At 42.6% G+C, this 25,308-nt stretch overlaps 1 protein-coding gene and 1 long non-coding RNA gene across 6 annotated transcripts in view; both read left to right on the top strand.

Moving 5' to 3' along the window:
- The window catches only part of HACE1 (HECT domain and ankyrin repeat containing E3 ubiquitin protein ligase 1), a 51,297-nt gene extending 50,067 nt beyond the window's left edge, over window positions 1-1,230 (top strand). For both annotated transcript variants that reach the window (XM_029047229.2, XM_029047228.2), the window contains one exon: window positions 322-1,230. In XM_029047229.2, the coding sequence (XP_028903062.1) occupies window positions 322-424 (103 nt within the window). In that variant the 3' untranslated portion in view covers window positions 425-1,230. The remainder of the gene's footprint in view (window positions 1-321) is intronic.
- A 17,699-nt stretch (window positions 1,231-18,929) lies between these two features.
- Window positions 18,930-25,308, top strand: part of LOC120639016 — a 69,320-nt gene continuing 62,941 nt past the window's right edge. The window contains exons 1-2 of one of the 4 annotated variants that reach the window (XR_005661118.1): window positions 21,561-21,663; window positions 22,649-22,698. This is a non-coding gene — a long non-coding RNA (uncharacterized LOC120639016). Of the gene's footprint in view, window positions 19,192-19,238; window positions 19,317-21,560; window positions 21,664-22,648; window positions 22,699-25,308 lie in introns of those variants that run through there. The other 3 variants (XR_005661117.1, XR_005661119.1, XR_005661120.1) reach the window with 3 other exon arrangements.

Below are 25,308 nucleotides of genomic sequence, written 5' to 3'. Positions count from 1 at the left end.
GGATCTGTGCCGTGTCGCAGAAGGTGCCTTGCAATCGCCAACGAACACTTGAAGCAAAATAGCAAATTGGCTGTGCTGTTTTTTATTTTAAACCAAAGGGAACGTATTTTCTTGCAGAGCATTTGGATGCTGAAGGGCACTGCAATGCAGCAGTGGGCTCTCCCCTCCCCCGCATAAATCTGACATCTTCAGGGTTTTCCAATTTGAATGCAAATTTGAGAGGACAGTTTCACGTTAATTATCTCATACCGTTCTCAGCGCCAGACAAAACAATAAGAAATTTGGTAGATTTTCTATTTAATGGTGGTTTTTCTTTTTTAGCATCAACATGCTCAAGTTGCCTGAATACCCAAGTAAGGAAATCCTTAAGGATAGGCTTCTTGTGGCGCTACACTGTGGAAGCTATGGGTACACAATGGCATAATGAAGCCTCAAACTCATCTGACTACTGATGCGCAATTGAGAGTGGCAGAAGCAATTTAAGGAACTGTCAACGCAGAAGGAGCCCAAATGCAGCCTGTAGGCGGGGCTGACGTTTAAAACCCGTAAAGAATTGGTTTCCCCACCCCACCTCCCTCTCCCTTGACGTGTTGTCTGTCTGTGGTACTCTTCCACAAATGAAAAAATTGCAGCACACTTCATTTTTTAAAAAACGATAGTTTTGTATTGAAAGCAGCTACTCTTCCTCTCTTCATGTTGCCTTAAATCCTAACCAAATGTGTTTCTGTCAATCCCGTTCTACATTCCATTCAGGGAGCAATGTGTAACCAGTCTGGATGGAAGGGTGTTTGGTCTTATTTTCCCTGGAATTTGAAACGTACCTACACACCCAGCCTTGTGTGTTTTGTTGCATGTAAAGTACCATTTATTTTTTGGAAAGAACACTGTACAGAAAGGATGGATTTAGATTGTGTACAGAGCCACAAATCTGTATTTTTTCACATTGTAGCTATACTACAATGTTTTTTTTTAACTTTTTAATATTTTAATATATATATATATATATATGTAAAGTTTAGGACAGGGTCACTTAAAAAACAACAGCTGATGCAATGACATGTCTAATTTATATATTCAAGTTTACACTCTGTTGTATTTGTCTCAATGGCTATTTGCAGTTTAAAATTTGTACATACTCTGTTACGTCTGTGATCTCTGATCTTTTCCAAATGCCTTATATAGCTAAGACTATATTAAAGGTCAAATTAAAATTTTAATATTTTACCATAATTAGTTTCATCAGTTTTGTTTTATATCTGTAAGCTTGGAGTAATTCTGAACATGTATTTTCATTTTGTATGAACTATCTTTTAAGGTACTTTCTAAAAATGCTCAGTCCTCAGTTTAGCTTGACTTGTGAGACCAAGTTGAATTCCTGATTACTATGTACAAACTTAAGGGCTCTGAAATGCTGGTTACTTCTGGAGGGGAAAAAAATCAAGTCTCTCAAGTTGCTTCGCATGGAGGCAGGAGAAGTTAAGAGGAAAGTGATTGGGTGTGAGACTAGACTGAGACTGTGCTGAAAGGTGAACTGAAAAAAATTTGAAATTGTTGGGAACCCTCTGTGTGTGGGACTGAATAAAGAAAACATTCTAATGCTTGGTGACACTTTCCAGGAAGCCTCGCTTAAACCGAAAAGAGCCCTCTGCACGCACTCAGAGTCTTTTGTCACTTATAATGAGGAATGGAGACATAGGTTGGTAGCAGGACAAGCAGAGCAGATCTGTCTAGATTTTATTCTTGAAAATGATCTTGAAACCAGTATAGAAACAGAAAGCTGTCACAGATCACAAAGCCTCCTGGTGTCCAGCTATTCTTTCTCTTGTTTCCACAATGTTAAATGAAAACAAATCAGCAGAAACTGTTTTGCTAACACACTTCAAAGAATCCGAGAATTGTGAACTGCCACCATTTCCTCAGACTGAAATATAATAATTATAATGGACTTTGTTAAGCACTTATTATGTGTCAAGCACTGTTCTAAAGTCCTGGGGTAGATACATGTTAATCAGGTCAGACATAGTCTCTGTTTGTCCCACATCCTCTATACTGTAAGCTCGTTATGGGAACAGAACGTGTCTGTTAATTCTGTTATATAATACTTTCCCAAGTGCGCAGTACAGTGCTCTACACATAGTAAGCACTCAATAAATACCATTGATTGACTGGGGTAACAGTCTAAGTAAAATGTAAGATATTTTATTTAGAAGTATACTTAGAAGTGTCCATGTAGGACAGGGACTGGGTCCAACTTGATTAAATTTGATCTGCCTCAGCACTTAGTACAGCGCCTGGCACATAGTAAGCACTTAACAAATGCCATAACAAAGAAAGGGCTTACACTTTAACAGGGCAACACATATTCAAATAAAGTGTTCTGCACACAGTAAGTGCTCAATAAATACCATTGATTGGTTGTTTGGAAACAGTAATCAAAATAAATACCATACTTTTGAACAAATGTATGTTACTAAGTGCTGAATATCTAATTGTGCTTCTTATGATAGATCCTAACCTGATTTTTAAAACTGGTCACTTTTGCAAGTGCGAGAGGTATGGAAGTAATGCTGACAAGGGCCTTGAGCCAGAGGTCCTGTGAAACATGGAGGGTAGATTGAATTTTCATAAATTCAGAGTGGAGGTAGCAAATGATCTCTGTAGGTTCTGTTCCTTTCAACTAACAGGTTTGTGCTGTACTGTATTTTTTTAACCAAAAAATACCGGGCAATTGCAGTGAAAAAGTTTTATTTAATGGAGGAGCCACTTTGAAAATATAGCCTGCATGGGCCCTTTAAATAATTGATTTTATGAATATACTACTCTTTCTGTAGATTGCAGATGGGTGACTAAATTGTATGTGAGTTATTTATCAAAAATTAAAGAGTGTAATTTTTTTTAATGTTGGAGAGAATTATTTTTCTCCTTAGATGTAGAAGAATATTCACAAGTGCGCTTCTTAAGGGCAGGGGTCATATCTGGCTACTCTATTGTGCACTCCCAAGGGCCTAGTACAGTGCTCTGTACACAGTAAATGCTGCATAAATATTATTGATTGACAGACATTATAGTAGGAAAAAGAGAAATGAATTAAAGCCCTTTGCTGGAGAAATATGAAAGTAAAATGTTGAAGAACGCAGAGCTTGAAGGTAAGAGAGGTAGAAAATCATTTGATCCAAGAAACAGAAGCTGGGAGAATGGAGTCTCAACACCTCTTTCTACTCAAGGATCAGATAGTGAAGTCAGAGTTTAGAAGTGCAAATCCCAAGTATGAGGGAAATGCAGGTGGTTTGGATAGTTGCGGTTAGAGTATCAATTGATCAATGAATAGTATTTATTGAGCACTTACTATGAGCCCAACTCTGCCCTACGCACCACTTTGGAGAGTACAATAGAGTTTAACAGATATGATCTCTACACTCAAGGAGCATTCAATCTAGTTGGGGAAGATGGACACTAAAATAATTTACAGATAGGAGAGTGAAGGAAAAAGGAATATGGGTGAGGGTTAGTGTTTAATAGGGTGTGTCAGTTCGGTGTGTACAGAAGAGCTATGGGAAGTTGTGAGTATCCAAGAGTGTAATGAGCACAGAATGGCCAAAGTGATAGTAGGAGAGAAATTATGTCATCTAAAACTCATCTTCTCACTAAGGGATGCTCTTCAAATATTAAAAAAAATTACTTGCATTTGTTTCTAAAACTGAGATCCCTTTCTGTTGATTTGTTCCCATTCAAAAGACAAATGTGTTTATAAAATTTCAGATACTCTAGGTTCTCCATAGGAAGACTGCTTTGCACGGTCACTTGCCCTCCACAGAGATTAGGTCACTGTGGATATATACTGAGGTGGTGGGTTACTTTTCCAAATTGTAACTGATCCTCAGTTTAAAGTGCAGTAATTGCACAAAAATTTGATATCTGGAAATTTGCTTATAGATCAAATCTGGTCTGTTATGTCTGTGTCCTATTCAGTAATGGTGCTACTGTGTACAAAGCGTTGTATTATTCACAGTTTTCACTTAGCTGGAGCTGACTGTGTAGTTAAAGAGGGATGTCCTAATTACATGAAAAAGATCTTTTTTGAAAACACCTCAGCCTACTGACAGGCACGTAGGATAAGCCTGTTGAGAAACTCTGCCTTAGTATGGATTTTAGTTTAGAGTGATTAATTGGATTATATTTGCTCTCTCTCAATGGGCCTCAAACCATCAGGGTGGGTGTTTGATCATTTCAGAAAGATAAGAACAGATGTCTTGTCAGATCAGAGATACTCATTAACTTTTATCATCTTTATGGAAGTGTTCACTCCTAAGCAGAGTTGATACTTAGAAATACACTGAGGCTGTACAGCCAGAAAACAATTAAAACAAACTGTGAGAGCTTAATGTAGCTGTCGCAGTGACACTGTGGAAGGCTGAAATGATAGGAGTGAATGGCCCTCCCTCTTGGGTGGGCTGAAATGGGAGGTGGTAGAGTGAATGGGTGCTGGTGAGTCAAGCTCCGTTAAGAAGGTAGGTCAGGACAAGTTCAAACCAAACTTCTCTCTGGATCCAGTGAGCTAGAAGTTGAAATGGAAGATAGGTATTGATGGCAAAATTAACTGCTCTGGCTGCCCGGCTCATAGTGAATGTAGAAGGGATGTTTGTAAGAGCGGGTGGATAAACCATAGCTGACTTTTCCCCTGAATTGTTACAGTGAGGGTGCTCGGTGCCTGTCGAAGAGGGTTACCTGTCCCATTTTGAGATCTGAGACAGAAATCCATGATCCCATTTTCCCGGCATATTCTGAAATTTTTAAACTGTTCCTAATCTGACTTGAACCTATATCAGAATTGATTATTATCGATTGTTCAGAAAGTACTAGGGTTTGTCAGCGGCCCTGTTAGTTTACAGAGTAAATATTAGCCCCAAACAGGGAATAGGGCAGGACAATGAACCCTTTTAAGCAATCTGAACTTCACCCTGGAGGTGTTAACAGTAGTGTACCCTAGCAGAAAGGACCTGGGACTGGGAATCAGGAGACCTGGGTTCTGGTCCTGGCACTGCTAATGGCCTGGTGTGTGGTCATGGGAAGTCACTTAACCTCCCTAGGCCTCAGTATCCTCACCTGTAAAGTGAGGATGAGATGCTTGCTCTTTGTCCCTTTTAGAGTGTGAGCCCCATGTGGGACAGGGACTCTATAAGATCTAATTATCTGTACTTAGCACAATCCTCAACACCCAGCAAATGTTTAATATATACCATAGTAGGAGTCAGAGCTGGGCTTTTTTGGAACCCTTTGGAGAGCTTGACATTTAATTTTATTAATATTTATTAGCTAAGTAAAACCAAAAAAACCCAAGAACTTCACTAATAATTCTTGTGGTTTTTCTTAAGCATGTACTATTGTACCATGCACTGTACTAAGCACTGGGGTAGATACACTATAAGCAGATGGGACACAGGTCCTGCCCCACACGGGTCTTACAGTCTAAGAGTGTGGGAGAAAGTATTTTATCCCCATTTTATAGATGAGGGGACTGAGGCACAGAAGTGACTTACCCATGATCAAACTACCTTTGTATAAAAAGCAAAGATTTGATTGTTTCCTTCACGTGGCCAAGGCTCCCCTGCTTTTTCTCCCATCTTCCTTTTACCTGAAGTAGTTTAGATTTACAGCCAGAAGAGATGTACATCTGGTTTCTGTTTCCAGAGAGATCCCTGTTACTGCCTCTGTTTTTAATTCCCCATTTGGTCTGTGTGGGAAAAGCCGCATAACTTCCATATGACCTTTGGCCAACACACACACGTGGGCAGTTTACTCCACTTTCCATGCACACTGACACAATGAACTGTGGGACAGTTTGACTGAACTGATTATTTGACCAGAAGAAACACATAATCCAATTGGTTTCCTTTAGAATTGAGGCATGCTAGAAAGCAAATTTCCTAAATCAAATGAAGACCTCTCTGGCTGCATAGAAATAACCAGATGAATAACTGCAAGCAGCTGTGTTGGATTGGAACATAGAGTCCTTTAATAACCTGCCTTAAGCCTTTAGAGCTCCTTAGTTAGATGCAGGTTACATGCACATCTACTATCAATAATTTCTTTTTCACTTTGCTTGAGAGTCAATGAATAGCATTTATTGAGCATCAACTGTGTGCAGAGAACTACATTAAGCACTTTGGAAAATATAATAGAGGTAGATGATGAGTTCTTTTCCCTGAAGCAGTTTACAGCCCCAAATCCCCCATACTTATCCTTACATTCTCCCTCTCCCTCAGCCTGTGAGCCCAGGTGGGACAGGGACTAGGTCTGACCTGATTTATCTTGAACCTACCCCAGTGCTTAATAATAATGCTTGGCATATAATGAGCACTTAACAAATACCACATTTATTATTATTGCTATTAATAACAAACACTATAGTTTATTAGAAAAGGTGGCTGGGACCTAAAGAAGTGGGTCCTTGGGTTGGTGAGGGGAACCATCTGAGTATTACACTGTTGTGAGGAAGTGGGGATTTTTCGGACACCCCCCGCCCCCGCCCCCCCAACACCGAATTGCCGGCTGAGTTCTCTGCTCTTGTATGGAGGTAATGAGGTAGGAGGAAAGGAAGTGGGAGGGGGTAGTGGGGTCTAGTTCCACTCAGAGTCACGGTGCTCACCCACCTGTCCCGGTGTCTTGATGTTGGCTTGCCGTATTGACAGAAGGGTTGGGGTCAGACTCACCCAACCTCAGCCCTTGTCTCATTCTTTGCTGCCACCCAAGGGAGCTCTGAAAACACCATGGTCCCCTGAGAAAATCAATAGCTCGCCCCTGCTCATAGTTCCTAGAGGAGGAGGGCTACAGTTGGGACACAGCTGCAGGTGATAGCTCAACCTGGCAAGCAGCAATGAGAAAGAGGATGAGGGGCATGGAACAGAGAGCCAGGGAAAATCAGTACTCTACCTGACCCTACCTGCAACACACTGAGGAGCAGCATGGCCTATTGGGAAGGTCACAGGACTGGGAGTCAGAAGACCTGAGTTCTAATCCCCACTCTGCTGCTCATCTGTTGTGTCACCTTGGGTGAGTCATCTAACTTCTCCATGGTTCAGTTTTCCCACCGGCAAAATGGGGATTGAATTCCTATTCTCCCCCCACCTTAGATTGGGTCTGGTCTGTTTGTGTTGTATCTACCCTAGCTCTCAGCACAGTGTTTGATACGGAGTAAGTGCCTAACAAACCGTCAGACATGTCTTGGCCTTATGAGGCACACAGATACTAGAACACACAACATGCACACACTTGTTCAGGAAAGGACACATGGTATGCAGCTCAGGGCTGTGTCCTTGGGGGCTTGGCAGCAGAGTGGTGAAGTTAGGAGGCATGAGGATGTTAGCCAGGATTTTCTGGGGCTCAGCCCTACTGAGAACTCCTCTGGGTCCATAAAATTCGTCTGGGGTCCTTGTGCACCCAAGTGCTGTGGGTAGCTGGGGGCACAGCTCCCAAGAGAGTGGGTTCATCTTCCCCTTGTCCTGGCTGTGAGCCAAGGGGGACTGCCAGTCCAAGAGTCATACTCCCCACTGAAAAGGGGAGAATATCAATCTGATTGTCTCAGAGCCCAGCTGATTGCCTCACAGGATTTAGCATGGAAGCTCCTTGAGGGCAGGAAATGTAAGACTCGTGTTCCCATTCAATTTGCCTAACACCAGAGCTTAGGGGTCCTGTGCAGAAACACCACACAACTGTAGGTCCTCAGTCCATGAAGTGCTTGTGACATCCCACTCAGAGTCTAATTTCTGAGTTCTGAACTGAGCTACGTGATTCACTGGGATTACTGAGACTCTCAGGGATGAGTTCCCCACACTGATGGCCTTGGACAGATCAGTTTGCTTAGATTAAAAAGCAATTGCAACTGTCTGGTCAAATTCAGGCACTGTGGCAAGAGAGAACCAAACTCCAGGACTGTCCAGGGACAGAACACCCAGGCGGGAAGATACATTGTGTGTGGAGAGAAAGTGTGGAGGGTGGACTTGTGGGTGCTGTTGGAATGAGCGTGAAGGAGGCAAACGGGTTCCTGGTCAACGTGTGAGAGCCCACTATTTCCAGGTTTGGGCACCCCGAAGTGCAGCTCTTGTGCCCACTTCCAGGAAGGGCTAGCAGCCTCCAGCCATCTGATCAGAGGGAGCTGGAAAGGAATGTAGGTCGAAGGCCGGCATTGAACCTGGCCCCCTTTTTCCTCTTTCCTGGTTGGTCTCAGAAGGAAAAGAGCTGTTTCTCTGCCCCCTTGCCCGAGTAAGAATGCTCCAAATGATCAGGAGATCAGAGACTTCAGAGGGAAGGCTTGGGCAGCCTTCATACCCTACTGTCTTCCTCAGGACAGTATTTGGTGGTGAAAAGCAGATTCAGTTTATAGCTGGGAGGACAACGACACGAGAGCTCAGAATTACAGCTCTAATTCATTTAAGTCAGGCCGATTGATCGCTTCTCTTCTCCAGAGCATCGTTATGTAGGTAGTTACATGATTTAAAACTCCATATGTTTATTCCAGTGGATACTAGTCTGAAAAAGGAAGCATTGGCATTGGCCACTATTAGCAATGGATATGGGGTTTGGAAATTCATGAGTGATTCACGAAGGCACCCTATGTGAGCACTGAGCTTCAATTAGTGCCCGGCTGCTTCAGTGATTGGTGGTTGCTGTAGAAGGGGAGGTGGATTGGATCCGCTGAGGAAGAAGTTCTTTGTGAAAGTAATTTTCTAGGGGACACAGAGAGACCTGCTGCAGAAGGAAAAGACTAGGTTACCCAAGTCAGTAAATCTTTTGACCTCAGCCCAGAAAAGGCCTATGTTTTATAGACCCTGGGGTACTGCACGGCCTAGTACAGAGGATGTGGCCTGCAATCAAGAAGACCTGGGAAACCTAAGCAAGTCACTTATCCTCTTTAGGCCTCAGTTATCTGATCTGTAAAGTGGTAATTAGATGGATCAGTAATTCAGCTAAGATCATTGTACTGAGCTGGTGGGAGGGTACAATATTATAGAGTTGGCAGACATAATCCCTGCCCAGGAGGAGTTTACAATCTAGAGGGAAGATCCCTATTCTCCCTCCCTCTTACACTGTGAAGCCCACATGGGATAGGACTGTTTCCGAACTAATTACCTTGTACCAACCTCAGTGCTTAGCATAGTGCTTAACACAATGCAAAGGCTTAATAGATATTATGATAAAACAACAATTATTATTATTTTAAACTCTATTCCCACTCAAGGATGAAGTGGCTTTGTTGCAGGTGGCTGTCCTTTGTAATTCTTTCCTAACAAAATCAAGCCGTGGGCATTATTTTCCAGTAAGTTTCTCTCCACTCGGATTCCCTCCTGGAGGATCCGTTTTGGTGACCAGGGCTGACTGCAAGCTGGGACATCTGTAGAGTAAAAGCATGCATGCCGAGGATCAATAAATGTTTTATTAGCACCCACAGATTCATTGGATTGATTCTTCTTCACCCTCATGGGCAATTGCTAGAAAACGGTAAATTAAAAAGTTAGCCATCTGCTCTCTCACTTTTCCTGGAAAGCCCTTGATTTGATTCCTCTTTTCCAGGCAATCAATGCTTTCCATTCTCTCTTATCATCCTGGCTCTTGGACACAAGTGGCTTGAATTTACAGCTTTTATTTATGTAAAGTCTTCGTCAGAGTCCCGGGCTTTATGCATATCCATTAGCGGTTGGGAAAATATTTCTTACTACACTGAAACAGAACAAAATTCAATTTAGAAATATAATTTCCTGCCACTGAGGTACTTGATAATGTAGGGGAGATTAATGGAGTCCTGCGGCAGAAACTTGATTTAAAGCAGGAGATTAATATGGCTTTATCACTCCCTGCTGCGAGGGAAGGGCCCCCAAACCTGTTTGAAGTTGCTGACTTGACGGCTTGTCTAGTAGAAAAGGGTACCTGGACTTTTGTTGCATTCCTGCTGACATGTTGCTGCTTCCTGTTGCCACTACTGCGGGGGTCAATGGAGTTTTTGGCTGTGACACCATCAATCAATCAGTCATTCATTCAATCATATTTACTGAGCGCTTACTGTGTGCAGAGCACTGTACTAAGCCTTTGGGAGAGTACAATTCAACAATAAACATACACATTCCCTGCCCACAATGAAATCAATTGTATTTATTGAGCACTTACTGTGTGTTGAGCACTACAGTACTAAGCACTTGGAAGAATGCAGTACCACAGAGTTGATAGACACACTCCCTGCCCACAATGAGCATACAGTCTACAGGGGGGAAGCACTGGACAGCAATGACATGTGATTTAGAGATCCAACTTGATTGCTTCTGAAACCTGCTTCTTTAGGACAGAGATCTGATTGTGGCCAGTACCACAACACTGACCGGATGGCCTATCAGTGGTAGGTATTAGACTCCTACTATGTGCAGGGCACTGTACTAAGTGCTTGACTTGCTGTTCTGCAAGAATACAGAGTTCTGCTCTACTGCAGATGCTAACCATCACAACTCAACAATAGGATCTGAAGTGAGAAAAACCCAGTTTGTTCACTACTCTATATGTTAATTCCTTGCTTTGTGCCTTGTATTAAGTTAAATCCAAGTTAGATCAGACACAGAGATCTAAAAGAGTGGGAGAGGCAGGGTTTATTATCCCCATTTTAGAGGTAAGAGAATAGATCCCCAGAGATGTTCAAAGAACTGCCCAAAGTCACCTAGCTGGGTGGCAGAGCTGGGACCAGAATCCCCTTCTAACTCCTAGTCCCGTGCTCTCTCTCCACTAGGCTACACTACCACCTTTCCTGCCTCTCCACAGACGCAAAGTGTTAATTTTGTTCCAGTGTAATTTAACATCCTTTTCAAATGATCAAAATCCAGCAGGAAGCCAGACCAGCAGAACATATTTTAATTTAAGCTGCGCTCTTATTCTCTCCCTCCCACATGCCTTTGGACCACAAGTCACTTCAGAAAATTCATCCCTTTGACCTTTCCCAAATCCTGAAGTTGCCCTCCATTCTGCTTTTTCTCTTTTGCACTTCCTCTCCTAGATGGCCTCACTTTGGGCACTCATTCTAAATTGTGCAGATACTGCCTTAAAACATCACTGCTCGGGTCTGCCGGGCTAATCCTTCCCAGTCCGAAGAAACCCGGCGTGGTGGGAAGAGGTAATAAAGCTAAGTAGAAACAGCTGACGGGCCGTGTGTCTCGAGGAGGATGAATGGGAACCGGAGCGGCTGGTCCCCAGACTTAAGTGGTCCCTGAATTTCAGGGAGAGGGTTCAGAAAGGGCATTTCCCAGAGCTTCTGGTATTTTCAAAGGCTAAGGAAAAGAATGTTTCATTTTTCTTAATCTTGAAACACTGTTCGAAGGAGTTTCACTTTAGATTTTTTTTTCCATCCTCTCCCTTCTACCCCTTTCCAGTGCTTCAAACCACCAAACTTAGTCCTTTTCACCCCTGGCCATCTGAAAAGTTTAAAGTTTACTGCTATTTGCTATAAAAGTCACTTCCATCAGTGGTATTTATTGAGTGCTCACTGTATGCAGAGCACTATACTAATTGCTTGGGAAAATACAGTAGAGGTGAACTATCCATATTTTAGTTTTGTGCTTTTATTTTTCCAAAGTGCTTTCATTTTTCAGTGATATCATTTTGATTCTCACATCAAAGAGACAGGCATTCTCTCCCCATTTTATAGATGAGAAAATAGAGACAAGTTGTTGATAGCGCACTGCAGTGGCAGTGTGTAATTGGTGTTTGTCTTCAAGTTTTTTCACCGCTATCATGAAGTCCAGTGCCTTCTACAAGTCTTCAATTTATTTTCCATATTTGTGAGGAATCTTCAAGTGAGCAGTGTGATGAAAAACCTCATGTTCCTGTAAGGACTGCCTCAGAATCCCCAGCCTCTTACCCTTGAAATAACAATGTCCTCAAGCAAAATGTGACATCCTTTTATGCTTAGAGGCAGAGTATTTTTGCTTTATTGTGAAGACAAGACTTGCAGCTAAAGCAGTGAAAAAGTCGTGTAGCCAAAAATTAAAATTTGAGTAAAAGTACTTTTGGAAAGTGGAAATTTTTTAAAAACTGTTGGTGCCTTCTCCTTTCAACAGTAATATTTTGCTGCAGGAGAACTGACGTTAGGAACTTTTGTTCCATTTGGTGGTCCTTGGGAGTTTGTGTGTACTAGAAAGGTTTCTATGAAAGGTGTCTGATCTGCCCTAGGGAAGAAGTTGAGCTTCTCCCCACATCTCTCTGGCAAAGTGAGAGTCTAGGAGGCCCTGGGTGTATGAGGGAGTGTGTGTGTGTGTGTTTTCACATGTGTATGTGAGAGTGAGAGAGAGTGTGTCAGTGGGTTGTTGCATAAGTGTTGAGGCCAGAAACTGATAAAAATGTTTCATGGTTCTAGTGAGGACTGGTTTTTGGAGAGTTGCTTTGGTTGACTGACTTCTGATATGACAGAGAACCATCAGATGGGGCACTCTGAGACACAAACACACACACACACACACACACAAATACTACTTATCTCAACCCAGATAAAAGTGTTCTTTTAATTGCCCTCCTATATATATTTTGATCTGTTTTGAAAAGCTTTCTTCATTGAACTCAATTAACTGTCATCCTATTTCCCACTTGAAGAAGCTATTTTTATTACGTCATTTGAAAGAACAGGTTGAATAAATGACAACACTGCCCAGACCTTGAAATGTTGTAGCTGAGATGCCAATCTTTCCTCTGGACTGGGTCCTTTTAGATAACACAAAAGCAATTTATTTTCAGTGAATGGAATAAGAGTGTATATGTGTGTTGTGCTTCTTTTTTCTTTATGGATATTTTATGCTTTATGTGGGTTGGCATATTCTAAGAATGGGAAGGCTTTATACCCAAATGGAATTATAACAAAACAATCTTAGATTTATTTGTTCAACAACACTTATTTTTAATTGATGCTGTCAGTCCCTAGGTTGCTCATGGCAAAATGAATTTTGCAGGATTGTTGTTAAATGTTTGGAGGGTGTTTCATGGAGTCGAGAGAACGTTACAAATCCCACATCTGTGTTTGAGGAAGGGACTGGGGCTTTTGGAGCCACAGGCAGGGACAAATCCAGGTGGCTGCTTTTATTTCATTTGCTGAATGGGACTTCCTGGGAACTGGAAAAATAATGGGTTCTCACCATAGCTCTGAGAAGAATGGCAAAATTAACTATTTGCCATCCCACTAGATTCAGAGAAAAGGCCATCCAGTGCTCATGGTAGAAGACTTATCATGACTGACAAACACACTGCTGCTGTCCCCTCTGGGAGCCAACAGTGGGTTCCATGAAAACAGCAAAAGAACTCTAAAAGCCTACCTCTTCTCTAACCTCTAACTGTATTTTCATGTAAAGTACATTATTGCATTTCTAAGATCCTAAAAATTGACCAAAACAATATAAAGGCATTAAGAACATTGGCAAAAATTTATACAGTTATATGCTCAAATAACAACATACATATATAGCAAATGAAATACTTTGAATTTTATTTTGGTGTAATATATATATGCATGTAAATATGTATATGTATATATATAAGTGCATACATATGGAGAGAGAGACATATAAATGCACACTTCTGTAAATATTTAATTTCTAGTTTTCTTTCATAGGCTCTTTAGCAAAAAGGCTCCCCCTACTAACAGAGCGGCCTGCTGTTATCCTAATGCTAAATTGATATTGGTTTTAATCATGCTATTCAAATCAGTTAAAATTTTTCAGACAGGGGAAAGGAAATGCTGAAGCTAACATAAACTTTTCAGCATTATCTTGAAGTAACGGAAGTGCTGTATGAACTATTGGCATTAAAATTCAATAGTGCTATAGTGCTATCATGAAAGAGACTAATAATAAAAATTGTGGTATTCTTTAAGTGCTTACTATATCCCAAGCACTGAAGTAGATACAAGATAATCAGGTCGGACACAACCCTCTTGGAGCTCACACTCCGCCACGTGTCAGCTGTGTGACCTTGCATAAGTCACTGAACTTCTCTTTGCCTTTACCTCACCTGTAAATTGGGGATTTGGATTGTGAGCCCCACATGGGACAGAGACTATGTCCAACCTGACTAGCTCATATCTACCCCAGTGCTTAGAACAGTGCTTACTACTGGCACATAGTAAGCACTTGACAAATACCATAAAAAAAATTCTGTATCCCTCTGCACCTGCCATCTCATTCTTGTGGCTGTTATTTGTGGACCTGTATCTGTGCATGGGTTTATATCTATTTATTAAGCTGCAAACTCCTTGAGGGCAGGGACCCTGCCTATTCCCTAGCTTGGATTTCAAGTGCCTAGAGGAACACTAAGCTTCCTGAGGATGCTCATAAACATTCGTTTACAGTGACGGTATTCCAGTCAGAGAGATCAAGGAGGGCAGCCATCACATCAAAGATGATTAAAGAGAATCATTAAAATGCCCAATCATTACAGGCGATTTTTGCCAAATTCCTTATTTTATCCTCTTTTGGTTTTTCCACTTCCTGTCTACCCTTTCAGGCAAGACTTTGCTCTCACTTTATTCCTTCACACCTTCACTTCTCGCTGGAGTGTGTTGGAAAGGGTACACAGGGAATTCCTTGCAAATGCTAGCTTTTTAGATTCTCATGGAGTGGGGGTGGGAGGGGTTGGGGGGAGAAGACATTCTCTACAGAGATTTTCTACGATCATTGCTTAAGGGTTTCTACTTTCTACTTCGGGAGTCCCAGGAGATTCAGTGTTTTGAGAGTTAAAATGATTTCTCCTGGCTTTGTGTATCTGGTGGATAGCATACATATTTATCTGCAGCAAAGCACAAGGAGAATGAAACATAGACTCACTGAATTTCACTCACTGGCTTGAAATTCGGGCTTTTCTGCACTAAAGTGGGGGTTTAGGTTAGGAAGTTCTTTCAGGGAGCTTGTTTTTTCTTATTTGGTAAGATCACAGAGCTCATGAACAAGTCAACAAAGAATCGAGGCAGGGTGGCCTAATGGAAAGAGCATGGACCTGTTGGAGACCTAATCCCAGCTCTGCCACTGATCTGCTGTGTAACCTGAAGCAAGTCAATTAGCCTCTCTGGCCTTCATTTTTCAGTTTATTAGGGACAAGGAAAGTGACTGCTAGTTCTGTTGAATTGTATTCTCCCAAGCACTTAGTACAGTGCTCTACAAATAATAAGTGCTCAGTAAGTATGATCGACTGATTGTAAAATAAGAATGATAATATCTGCTTCTTTCTATATCACAGGTTTGTTGTGGGGACTGAGGAGAGGTAGATAGGACAAATAGCATATATCAGAGGTAGGGAGAGGCAGGAATCTAGGACTTCTACCCAGGAAAGACATGGCTCATCTGAGGTTCCCGATGGGCAAGTCCATCCTCAAAGATGGACGGGAGTGTTTCAGGCAGTGGTACCTAGAGCCTGTTGGAGTTGAGAATTGGGGAGGGAGTAGAAAAAAACTCTTTCCTTTCTGATATCCTGGGATAACTGCCTTTAACCACCTGAGGAATCTGGAGTCCAGTGAAGAAGAATCAGTTCTGTTTATGGTTCACTCCTAGTTAGTTTTAACCTGTGCCAGTTGATCAATCAATTGTATTGATTAAGTGTCTACTGATGATGATGGTATTTGTTAAGCACTTACTATGTGCCAAGCACTGATCTAAGCGCTGGGGTAGATACAAGGTAATCAGGTTGTCCCTTGTGGGGCTCACAGTCTTAATACCCATTTTACAGATGAGGTAATTGAGTCACAGAGAAGTTAAGTGGCTTGCCCAAAGTCACACAGCTGACAAATGGTAGAGGAACCAGAATTAGAACCCATGACTTATGACTCTCAAGCCTGTGCTCTTTCCACTGAGCCACGTACTATGATCAGTTAATAGTACTAATTCTATTACATTTTACCCTCCCAAGGGACTAGTACAGTGCTCTGTACATGATAAGTGTTTTCCAGTCGGAAAACACACTTGGTCCTGCATGATACAACTTCAAGAAATAATGACAATCTAAACCAGATTGACCAGTGACAGAGAATTCTGTGCTTTGTTCTTTCTGGGCATGCTCCCTTAAAACCTTCAGATTTCCTCCTTGGCTCTCAGCTAGCACATAGAAGATAATGCCCTCCAAAGGTGTGAACAGCTGCAAAATAAACTCTCCGGTTACTTGTGACTTCCTCCAGAAAGTTGGCAGTTATCCTCCTGCCACTGGTAGGAAGGAAACAATCTGTGACCTTTGCCCCCAAACTTCCAAATGTCCCCCATGCTGTCCACCGACAATCCCCAAGAGTTCTCAGAAAGCGTTATAACCACTGCTTAACCCACAGCCGCTGAAGTGAGTTGACATTTGTTGAAATTTCTTGGAATTGAGGCTGATGTTGTAAAAGCCATTTGGGTCTCCAGACTTGGCAGATAAATGGTGTTTGGGGAAAAAGTTCAGGTTTTCAGTCAATTCTTTCAGATCAGTAATGCAAGGAGACAGGAACTTCTTTTAAAACTCTCCCCAGGTTTGGACCACAAAGAATGTAGTACTGCCATCCTTATAAAGAGATGCCCCTAAAGCTTATAGTCCTATATTCAAGGTCATTGGCTTTCTAGTGTCAGCTGCTGCTCACCCACTCTCCGGATAGGGTGTTCTGAAGCCAAAAGAGCACATAAGAAGGGCTCTGTGGGTAATCTAACCTTAGGAAGGAGTCCTCTACATCATCCCCAGTGCATTAGAGAAGGAGGAAACAAAGATCAGGATCCCAGAATGTTATGGCCCCAATCACTCTTTTCTACTTTCTACTTTACAGTGATCAGGGAAAGATTACAACAGCAGGGTGGAGAAGGAAATTTCATGTGATCCCATTGATGCAGAGTGAGAAAGGGACAGGTACAGGGTAGCAGGAGACCTGGCAGGAGAAGGTGGGTAATGCCATTTTTATTTTAAACAGCTAAAATGATCAGGGTATGCTTTTCCAGGGGATCAACACTAGTGGTACTGTGGTAAATTCTAACTTAGAAATTGAGTTCTAGAGGAATCTGGGAAATTTTCTTACAAACTGCTCTTTCCATGGCTAATGTTTTTGTGTGGCAGTGTAATCTGTTAGCCTAAAGAACCATGTAGCTAAAGGAAGAAATGGAGATAAGCTACAATTTCAGAAAATGAAGTCATTCCTAATTAGCTATTTTTCATATTGTTCTCGTTATCCCTTCATAGGTTATCCTCAGTCTTTGGTGACGTTACCTAAGTAATGTGACACACCTGAGAGTCTCCTTTAATAAGGCTTTCCGTAAACAGTTTCAAAATGGAGGTGGGTTCCCTCAAATGGCCAAGCATACAAAATGGAGGTGAGCCTTCAAGAACAGCCAAGCATACAAAGTGGAAATGAGCTTTCTAGAATGGACAACAGACTAAAATGATGGTAAACTCTCTAGAATGGCCAGCTATCATCCAATCCATATCCCAAAGCCCTCTTCTACCTATGGAGCTCTTAGGATTCCCTTGTTTGATTCTTGTGATGCTTTGAGAAAACTGGTCAATTAGGACTGTTGGAGGAGGAACTGGGGGAAAGACTGTATGAAGGACTATGTGTCAAACATTGTTGTAAGTGCTGGGGTAGATACAAGTTGATCAGAAGGGACACAGGACCTGTCCCACATGGGGCTTGTAGTCAAACTAGCAGAGAGAAGAGGTACTGAATTCCTACTTACAGAGAAGTAAAGTTACTGGCCCAAGGTCACACAGCATGCAAATGATAGTCACCATTAGAACCCAAGTCGTCTGCTTCTCAGGCCTATGCTTTATCCACTAGGCCACACTTCTTTCCAGATAACTCTACATCCACAGCTTAACCCCACAGCCACTCTGATGTATTGTGTTTTCCCAAGTGCTTAGTACAGTGCTTTGTATGTAGTAAACACTCAAATACCTTTAACTGCCTGACTAGTGCTTCTCCAGGCCTTCTCAAAGAGTCTTAAATACAGGAATGTAATAATGCCAGTATGTCTTTCATTAGAATAGTATTTATCAAGCCCTTACTATATAATAATGTTGGTATTTGTTAAGCGCTTACTATGTGCAAAGCACTGTTCTAAGCCCTGAGGGTTACAAGGTGATCAGGTTGTCCCATGTGGGGCTCACAGTTTTCATCCCCCTTTTACAGATGAGGTAACTGAGGCACAGGGAAATTAAGTGACTTGCCCAAAGTCACACAGCTGACAAATGACAGAGACAGGATTCAAACTCATGACTTCTGACTCCCAAACCCGGGCTCTTTCCACTGAGACATGCTGCTTCCCTATGATAAGCACTGGAGAATATACTAAGTATTCATATCAGACACAGCGCTCATGATCTAAGAGGAAAGAGAGCAGGTAGTTTCTACCCATTTTACAGATAGAGACTATAAAAACCCTTTTCTACCCAAAGCCTTATTGAATATATATTTCCTCTAAGAGGCCGTCCCTGATTAAGCTCTTGTTTCCTTTTCTCCCACTCCCTTATGGTTGCCCTGATTTGCTGCCTTTATTTGCCTCCCCTGCCTCTGTCCCACAGCACTTATGTACATATCCATAATTGATTTATATTAATGTCTGTCTCCCCCTTTAGAGTCTAAGCTTGTTGTGGGCAGAAAATGTATCTGCTATATTATTACATTGTACATTCCCAAGCACTTACTACAATGCTCTGCACACAGTAAGCACTCAATAAGTATGATTAATTGTTTCACCTCAAAATTCTTCCCTTTCCTTATTTACACAAACTTCAGTGAATTTCCTGAGAGGCAGAACTTATTCCGTCTCCAAATCTACAGGCCCCACTGTGGAGGGGGCTGATGGCATCTCATGTTTGGGAAGAGGGAGAGAGAAAACAGGTGTGTAATCTCCTAATTTTAGAAGCTCTCCCTGTTTTACTGATTGAGCTCTTCCTCAACCCCCATTGGTTGTTTCATCTCATCACAAGGGTTTCTAATCTTCCAGAGACTGCTGGGAAATGTAGTTACCAGGGAGAAGTATGCTACAGTTTTACCTCCTGACTAGTTCAATAACTTCCTTTGCTCTCCACCCTCCTATCCAGGTGGTTGTTAGCACTAATTGGCTGCCCCTGTGTGTAGCCTATTCTGTAGTGGAAACACAGGAGGTGAAAAATGTGGTTTCTCTGGGAGAGCCTTTAATTATCTACTGCTTTCCTGCTCTCCTGGCAAGCATACAGGTCAGTGTTCCAATTGGATTCAGCAACTGTTCTGTGGTGTGATTTTTGTGGCAAACCTAGTGGGCCCATGTCAGTGGGGAAGCTATTGTGAGCTTTTTGGTGAGATCTCTGTGTGCCTGAGTGAGGTATGGATATGTGGACTTTGACTCGTTCATCTCAGGTTGTTGCTTGATGCCATTTCATTGGTTGTTCTGCTGAGGAATTTATTTGTGTAGCTTGTTTACTTGCTTTATACATGTAACAATCTCGATTACCTTGAGTGATTTGGGTTGCCTCTAAATGCTGTTTCCAGTCTGGCCTCTCTGGTCTGGCACAGCCTATGCTTGTTTTTTAGCGGCTGGTGAAACAGTCTGTGGTTTATTCAGCCTTCTGGCTTCTGATCTTGCTTCCTACCCATTCATTGTCTTAACCCCACTGACCTGAGCAGGGGACAATAGGGAGAGGAACCTGTTATCTGTTCACGTGGCTGACTTCAAATAATTTTACTACTTAAGTGCTTACTAAATACCAAACTCTAGAGTAGCCATAAAATAATCTGGAGGGATATAGTCCCTGTCCCACCTGGGGCTCATAGTCTAAAGTAAGGGCTAAACAGTAGTCTGGAGACTGAGGCTCTGCACTGAGGCTTTTGGAAGGTCTGGGGGCTTCCATTCCCCCTGGATTCCAATTACATAGGCATAAGGGATTTGGTGGGTACTCAGGGGTGAAGAAATGGAATGGGCATTCTGGCTGCTCCCCAGTTGAAGTAAGTTACCACGGGATATTCATCTAGACCCAAATGCAAAACCAAAACCCTCTATTGCCGCAGCCACCTTAAAATGAATCAGATAATGGCAATTCTCAAGTGCTTGTTATTTACTGAACGATGTGACTGAATATGAGATTATTAGCTCAAGCCTGCTCCCTGTCTCACCTGGGATGTTGAATATGTTGGGGAAGAGCTACAGAGAACAGTAAGAAAGAAGTTAACCAAATTGTTGGATTGAACAAACCAAGATCGGTTGTTACAGTTAGTATTTATTAAGCATCTACTCTGTGTGGAACACTGTACTAAATGGGAGAGCGTGTTTTCTGTGATTGATACATGTACTGTTCCTCTAGTGCCTTATTTCTCTTCTTGTAGGATAGAGGGGAAACTCTTGAGCAGGTAAGGTGGCCTGGTGAATGGTGAGCAAGCAGGCAGGCATGGGACAAAAAGTCAGCTCCAAAAAAGAGTGTTTCCAACCTGAAGACTCACTGCCAAAAACTTAACTTGGGTGAATTGCAGTGCTTATTGGAGGGCTTCCTGCACCTGCCCCGCCATTAGCATAATATTCTAATTAAGAAATCAAAACAGAACTTGCATTTTATACTTTTTCAAGATCCATCAGTTGGGCAGTGGTCCACCAGCTGGTGGCTCTTCAAATAAATTTGCAGACACTTACTGGTCCAATCAACCAGTCAATGGTATTTATTGAGCACTTACTGTGTGTAGTGTACTGCACTAAGCACTCAGAGGAGGATAATGCATTAGAGCATTCCATTCTTAAAAGTCTTATGGTCCATATAGCTTATAAATCCAGTTTATAATCATTTAATTTATCAATTATATTTGAGTGCTTCCTGTGTGCATGGTGTGCAACTCTACTGGGCAGCAATAAAGACACTTAATGCCTTGCAGTTTCTAAAGCCGATTTTGAGCAGTGTTTATGGGTAAGGGCTAAGAGAGCTGTACCCAACTGGGGACCCAGTAAGGCTATAAATACTATCCTTCTTGAGAAGTTGCTAAGACCATTTGTACATAGTGACAGCGCTGAAATGTTGAAAGTTTTAAACGTCTTTGAGATTAATTTGGGGAATTATGTACCGCGATAGTTTTCAATGCTTGTCTAAATAATGCATGGGGAAATGGTGTGATCTATTGGGTATCGTAAATCGTCCCACCCATTTGCCAAGTGACCAGATCCTTTAATTTAAGTGATCAGGAAAAAAAAAATGCCCCAGTGCTGCGGGAGAGCATGATGGGTCATGGAAGAGGTGGGGAAGAGGGGGAGCTGGGACCACTGCTCACTCCTCCCTTACTCTCCTACTTATGATGGTGTACATAGTGATGGTTGTGAAGTGTATGGGAGATCGTTGGTAGGTTATGATTGTGAATCTTCCCATCTTCTTCTGCACAACAGAGATGTCATTAAGTGTAAAGAGCTCACAGGCAAAATGGGCAGGATCAGAGTGGTGATTGAAGTTATACCCGAGTCTGAAATGCAGTTTGGATAAATTCCTATTAGTACTTTGCAGTGTAGTTTGAAACACATGCTGGGATGCAAACTTTAATGCCTCTGTGTTCTGAAATGTATTTGTGTCATGTATTTATAGTCCTACCTTGAACTTTACATTTATTCCTGAGGAAACACTTATTTGCATTGGGTATTTTATTGATCCTTAGATGAAGTTTACTGACCCTGAAAAACTGAAGTCAAAGTCAGTCTCAAGGTAAGAGTATAGGTTAGAAGATGCAAATCCAAAAATAAAATCAAGATAATTACCAATGGAGAACCACTGCTTGTATTTGATTGGAGAGGATCTTCTAGGGGCTCTTCCAGTATATTTGAACATGTTCCTTCATCCTGCAGGAACTCTGAGGGTGAGTGTTTAACACCCTCAGATAAAGAACAGACTTTGAGGGGATTTTGCTTCTTCCAGGAAACCTAAGGATGGGGAAGAAAGCACACCCATCCAATCAAAATCATTTTATCAATGATTTTCTGGTTCCTGGAACCTATTTCCATTTTGGGACTGATTTGTTCTGGGTTGCCATTTGTGGATAATGTTTGGCTCCAGATTGTGGACTAAGAAGCCACTGGTCCCAGAATGGAAATATCCCTGTTTGCATAGAGAAGTGTTAAGTCACATATAGGGTATTTGCAATATGAAAACACCATGACTGCTCAAATCCACCCCCACCTTGGAGGCCCAACCAGAAGACTTCATTTAAGCAACAGAGTGGATTCTCGGTTTTCTTGGAAAATTGTAAACTCTTCTGAGTTAAGGCACCATCTTAAAAAATAGCCTTAAAGAACAGCTATTTTGGGCATTAAATAATTAAATCCTTAACCTGTGGTGGTCAGCATTCACTGAAAGATTTGTTACAGTATGGTGAGGTGGAAAGAGCCCCTGGAAACTGAAGGTGGTGTGTTTGGATCCCTGGTCTGCCTCTGGAATCTTGGGCAAGTCACTTGATGATAATAATGATAATTATGGTATTAATCTTTTTAGGCTTCAGTTTTGTCATCTGCAAAATGGGCGTGTTTGTTTTTCCCTACCACAGCAAAGATGTTGTGAGGACAAAAATGAGATAAGGGGTGTGAGATCACTGTGAGCATAAAAGTGCCACATAAAATCAGAGTAAAAGATCAAAGATAGGGAATGGATTATACACACTCCAAAATTTTCACAATCTATTTCTGAAAAATTCCAGACTGGTGGCAGGAATTGCAACTCAGAGAAGGGGAGAGAAAGTGTCTAGTGGTAAGTGATGCATTTGTTTATGAGATAATAATGATAATAGTGATTCTCCAAATTCAGTTAAAATAGAGAGCACTCGAATTATTATAGACCAGAAAAATGGGAACCTTTCTCCCTATCCCTTTGATTTTCAGTGGCACCCCTGGACTGCAATGCAGTTTCCTAATAATGTGCCAGAATTCCTTCATAGAGTTACAGGCTCATTTACAGCACAGTCAGAGTGTAGAATGTGAGGTCATCTTGGCTCTGTGTCCAAGTTTTTCAGAGCTGCTTTTGATAAGGGGAATCCAGACACATTTATGTTTGCTACTGTGACTATAAGAAAAAAATGAAGACTTTAGGGCTGTATTTTCAGCCCCAGAATGTGGGTACAATGAAAAGGCTCATCTTTCTCCAGTCCTATTATCTGGATAGTCAATCTTACTAAGTGCTTGGGAGAGTACAGTACAACAGAGTTGGTAGATCCGTTCCCTGTGTAATGTAGTGAAAACTGTCCACCCCCTTAGATAACTAATGAGCTCACCATCTTTCCCTTTTGTCCTTTAATCAGTCATATTTATTGAGCACATACGGTGTGCAGAGCATTGTACTAAGCACTTGGGAGAGTGCTCTATAACAGATAAATCCGCTGCCCACACTTTACAATCTGGAATTGATGTTTGGAATTCAAGAAAACAGAAGTCTAATCAATAGTGACCTCTCTGCTGCCTTTGACACTGTCGACCATCTCCTCCTCCTCCATACCTTATCTCACCTTGGCTTCACGGACTCTGTCCTCTCCTGGTTCTCCTCTTACCTCTCTGGCCGATCATTCTCGGTCTCCTACGCTGGAGCCTCCTCCCCCTCCCATCCTTTAACTGTTGGAGTTCCTCAAGGGTCAGTTCTTGGCCCTCTTCTGTTCTCCATTTACACTCACTCCCTCGGTGAACTCATCCGCTCTCACGGCTTTGACTACCATCTCTACGCAGATGACACGCAGATCTACATCTCCGCCCCGTCCTCTCCCCCTCCCTTCAGGCTCGCATCTCCTCCTGCCTCCGGGACGTCTCCACCTGGATGTCGGCCCGCCACCTAAAACTCAACATGAGCAAGACTGAGCTCCTCATCTTCCCTCCCAAACCCGGTCCGCTCCCAGACTTCTCTATCACCGTGGATGGCACGACCATCCTTCCCGTCTCTCAGGTCCGCAATCTCGGTGTCATCCTTGACTCGCCCCTCTCGTTCACCCCACACATCCTATCCATTACCAAGACCTGCCGGTTTCACCTCTACAGTATCGCCAAGATCCGCCCTTTCCTCTCCACCCAAACGGCTACCTTACTATTACGGGCTCTCGTTATATCCCGGCTAGACTACTGTGTCAGCCTTCTCTCTGACCTCCCTTCCTCCTCTCTCGCCCCGCTCCGGTCTATTCTTCACTCCGCTGCCCGGCTCATCTTCCTGCAGAAACGATCTGGGCATGTCACTCCCCTTCTTAAACAACTCCAGTGGTTGCCTATCGACCTCCGCTCCAAACAAAAACTCCTCACTCTAGGCTTCAAGGCTCTCCATCACCTTGCCCCTTCCTACCTCTCCTCCCTTCTCTCTTTCTACCGCCCACCCCGCACGCTCCGCTCCTCTGCCGCCCACCTCCTCGCCGTCCCTCGGTCTCGCCTATCCCGCCGTCGACCCCTGGGTCACGTCCTCCCGCGGTCCCGGAACGCCCTCCCTCCTCACCTCCGCCAAACTGATTCTCTTTCCCTCTTCAAAACCTTACTTAAAAATCACCTCCTCCAAGAGGCGTTCCCAGACTGAGCTCCTCTTCCCCCTCTACTCCCTCTGCCATCCCCCCTTTACCTCTCCGCAGCTAAAGCCTCATTTTCCCCTTTTCCCTCTGCTCCTCCACCTCTCCCTTCCCATCCCCACAGCACTGTACTCGTCCGCTCAACTGTATATATTTTCGTTACCCTATTTATTTTGTTAATGAATTGTACATCGCCTTGATTCTATTTAGTTGCCATTGTTTTTACAAGATGTTCTTCCCCTTGACGCTGTTTAGTGCCATTGTTCTTGTCTGTCCGTCTCCCCCGATTAGACTGTAAGCCCGTCAAACGGCAGGGACTGTCTCTATCTGTTGCCGACTTGTTCATCCCAAGCGCTTAGTACAGTGCTCTGCACATAGTAAGCACTCAATAAATACTATTGAATGAATGAATGAATAGTGCTTCCTCAATGCCTACTGTGTGCAGAGCTAAGCATCTGGGAGAGAAGCAAAGTGGCCTAGTGGAAAGATCACGAGTCTTGGAGTCAGAGGACCTGTATTCTAATCCTGACTCTCACTTGTCTGCTGTGTCACTTAATTTTTTTTGTACCTCAGTTTCTTCAACTGTAAAATGGGGATTCAATACCTGTTCTTCCTCCTACTTAGACTATGAACCCCACATGAGACAGGGATTGCATCTGACCTGATTACCCCAACTCTTAGAACAGTACTTGACACATGGTGAGCACTTTACAAATACAGTAATAGTAATAAGTTATTGAAGGCTGATTGGGAAAGCCTTCCTTGGGGAGCAGCGATTTTAGGAGGTCTTTAGAGATGGAGAGGGCTGTGGTCTGGCAGACTTGAAGAAA

This window comes from Ornithorhynchus anatinus, chromosome 19 (assembly GCF_004115215.2).
Source record: "Ornithorhynchus anatinus isolate Pmale09 chromosome 19, mOrnAna1.pri.v4, whole genome shotgun sequence".
NCBI classification, from domain to species: Eukaryota; Metazoa; Chordata; class Mammalia; order Monotremata; family Ornithorhynchidae; genus Ornithorhynchus; species Ornithorhynchus anatinus.
This window is presented reverse-complemented; position numbering and strand designations above follow the sequence as displayed.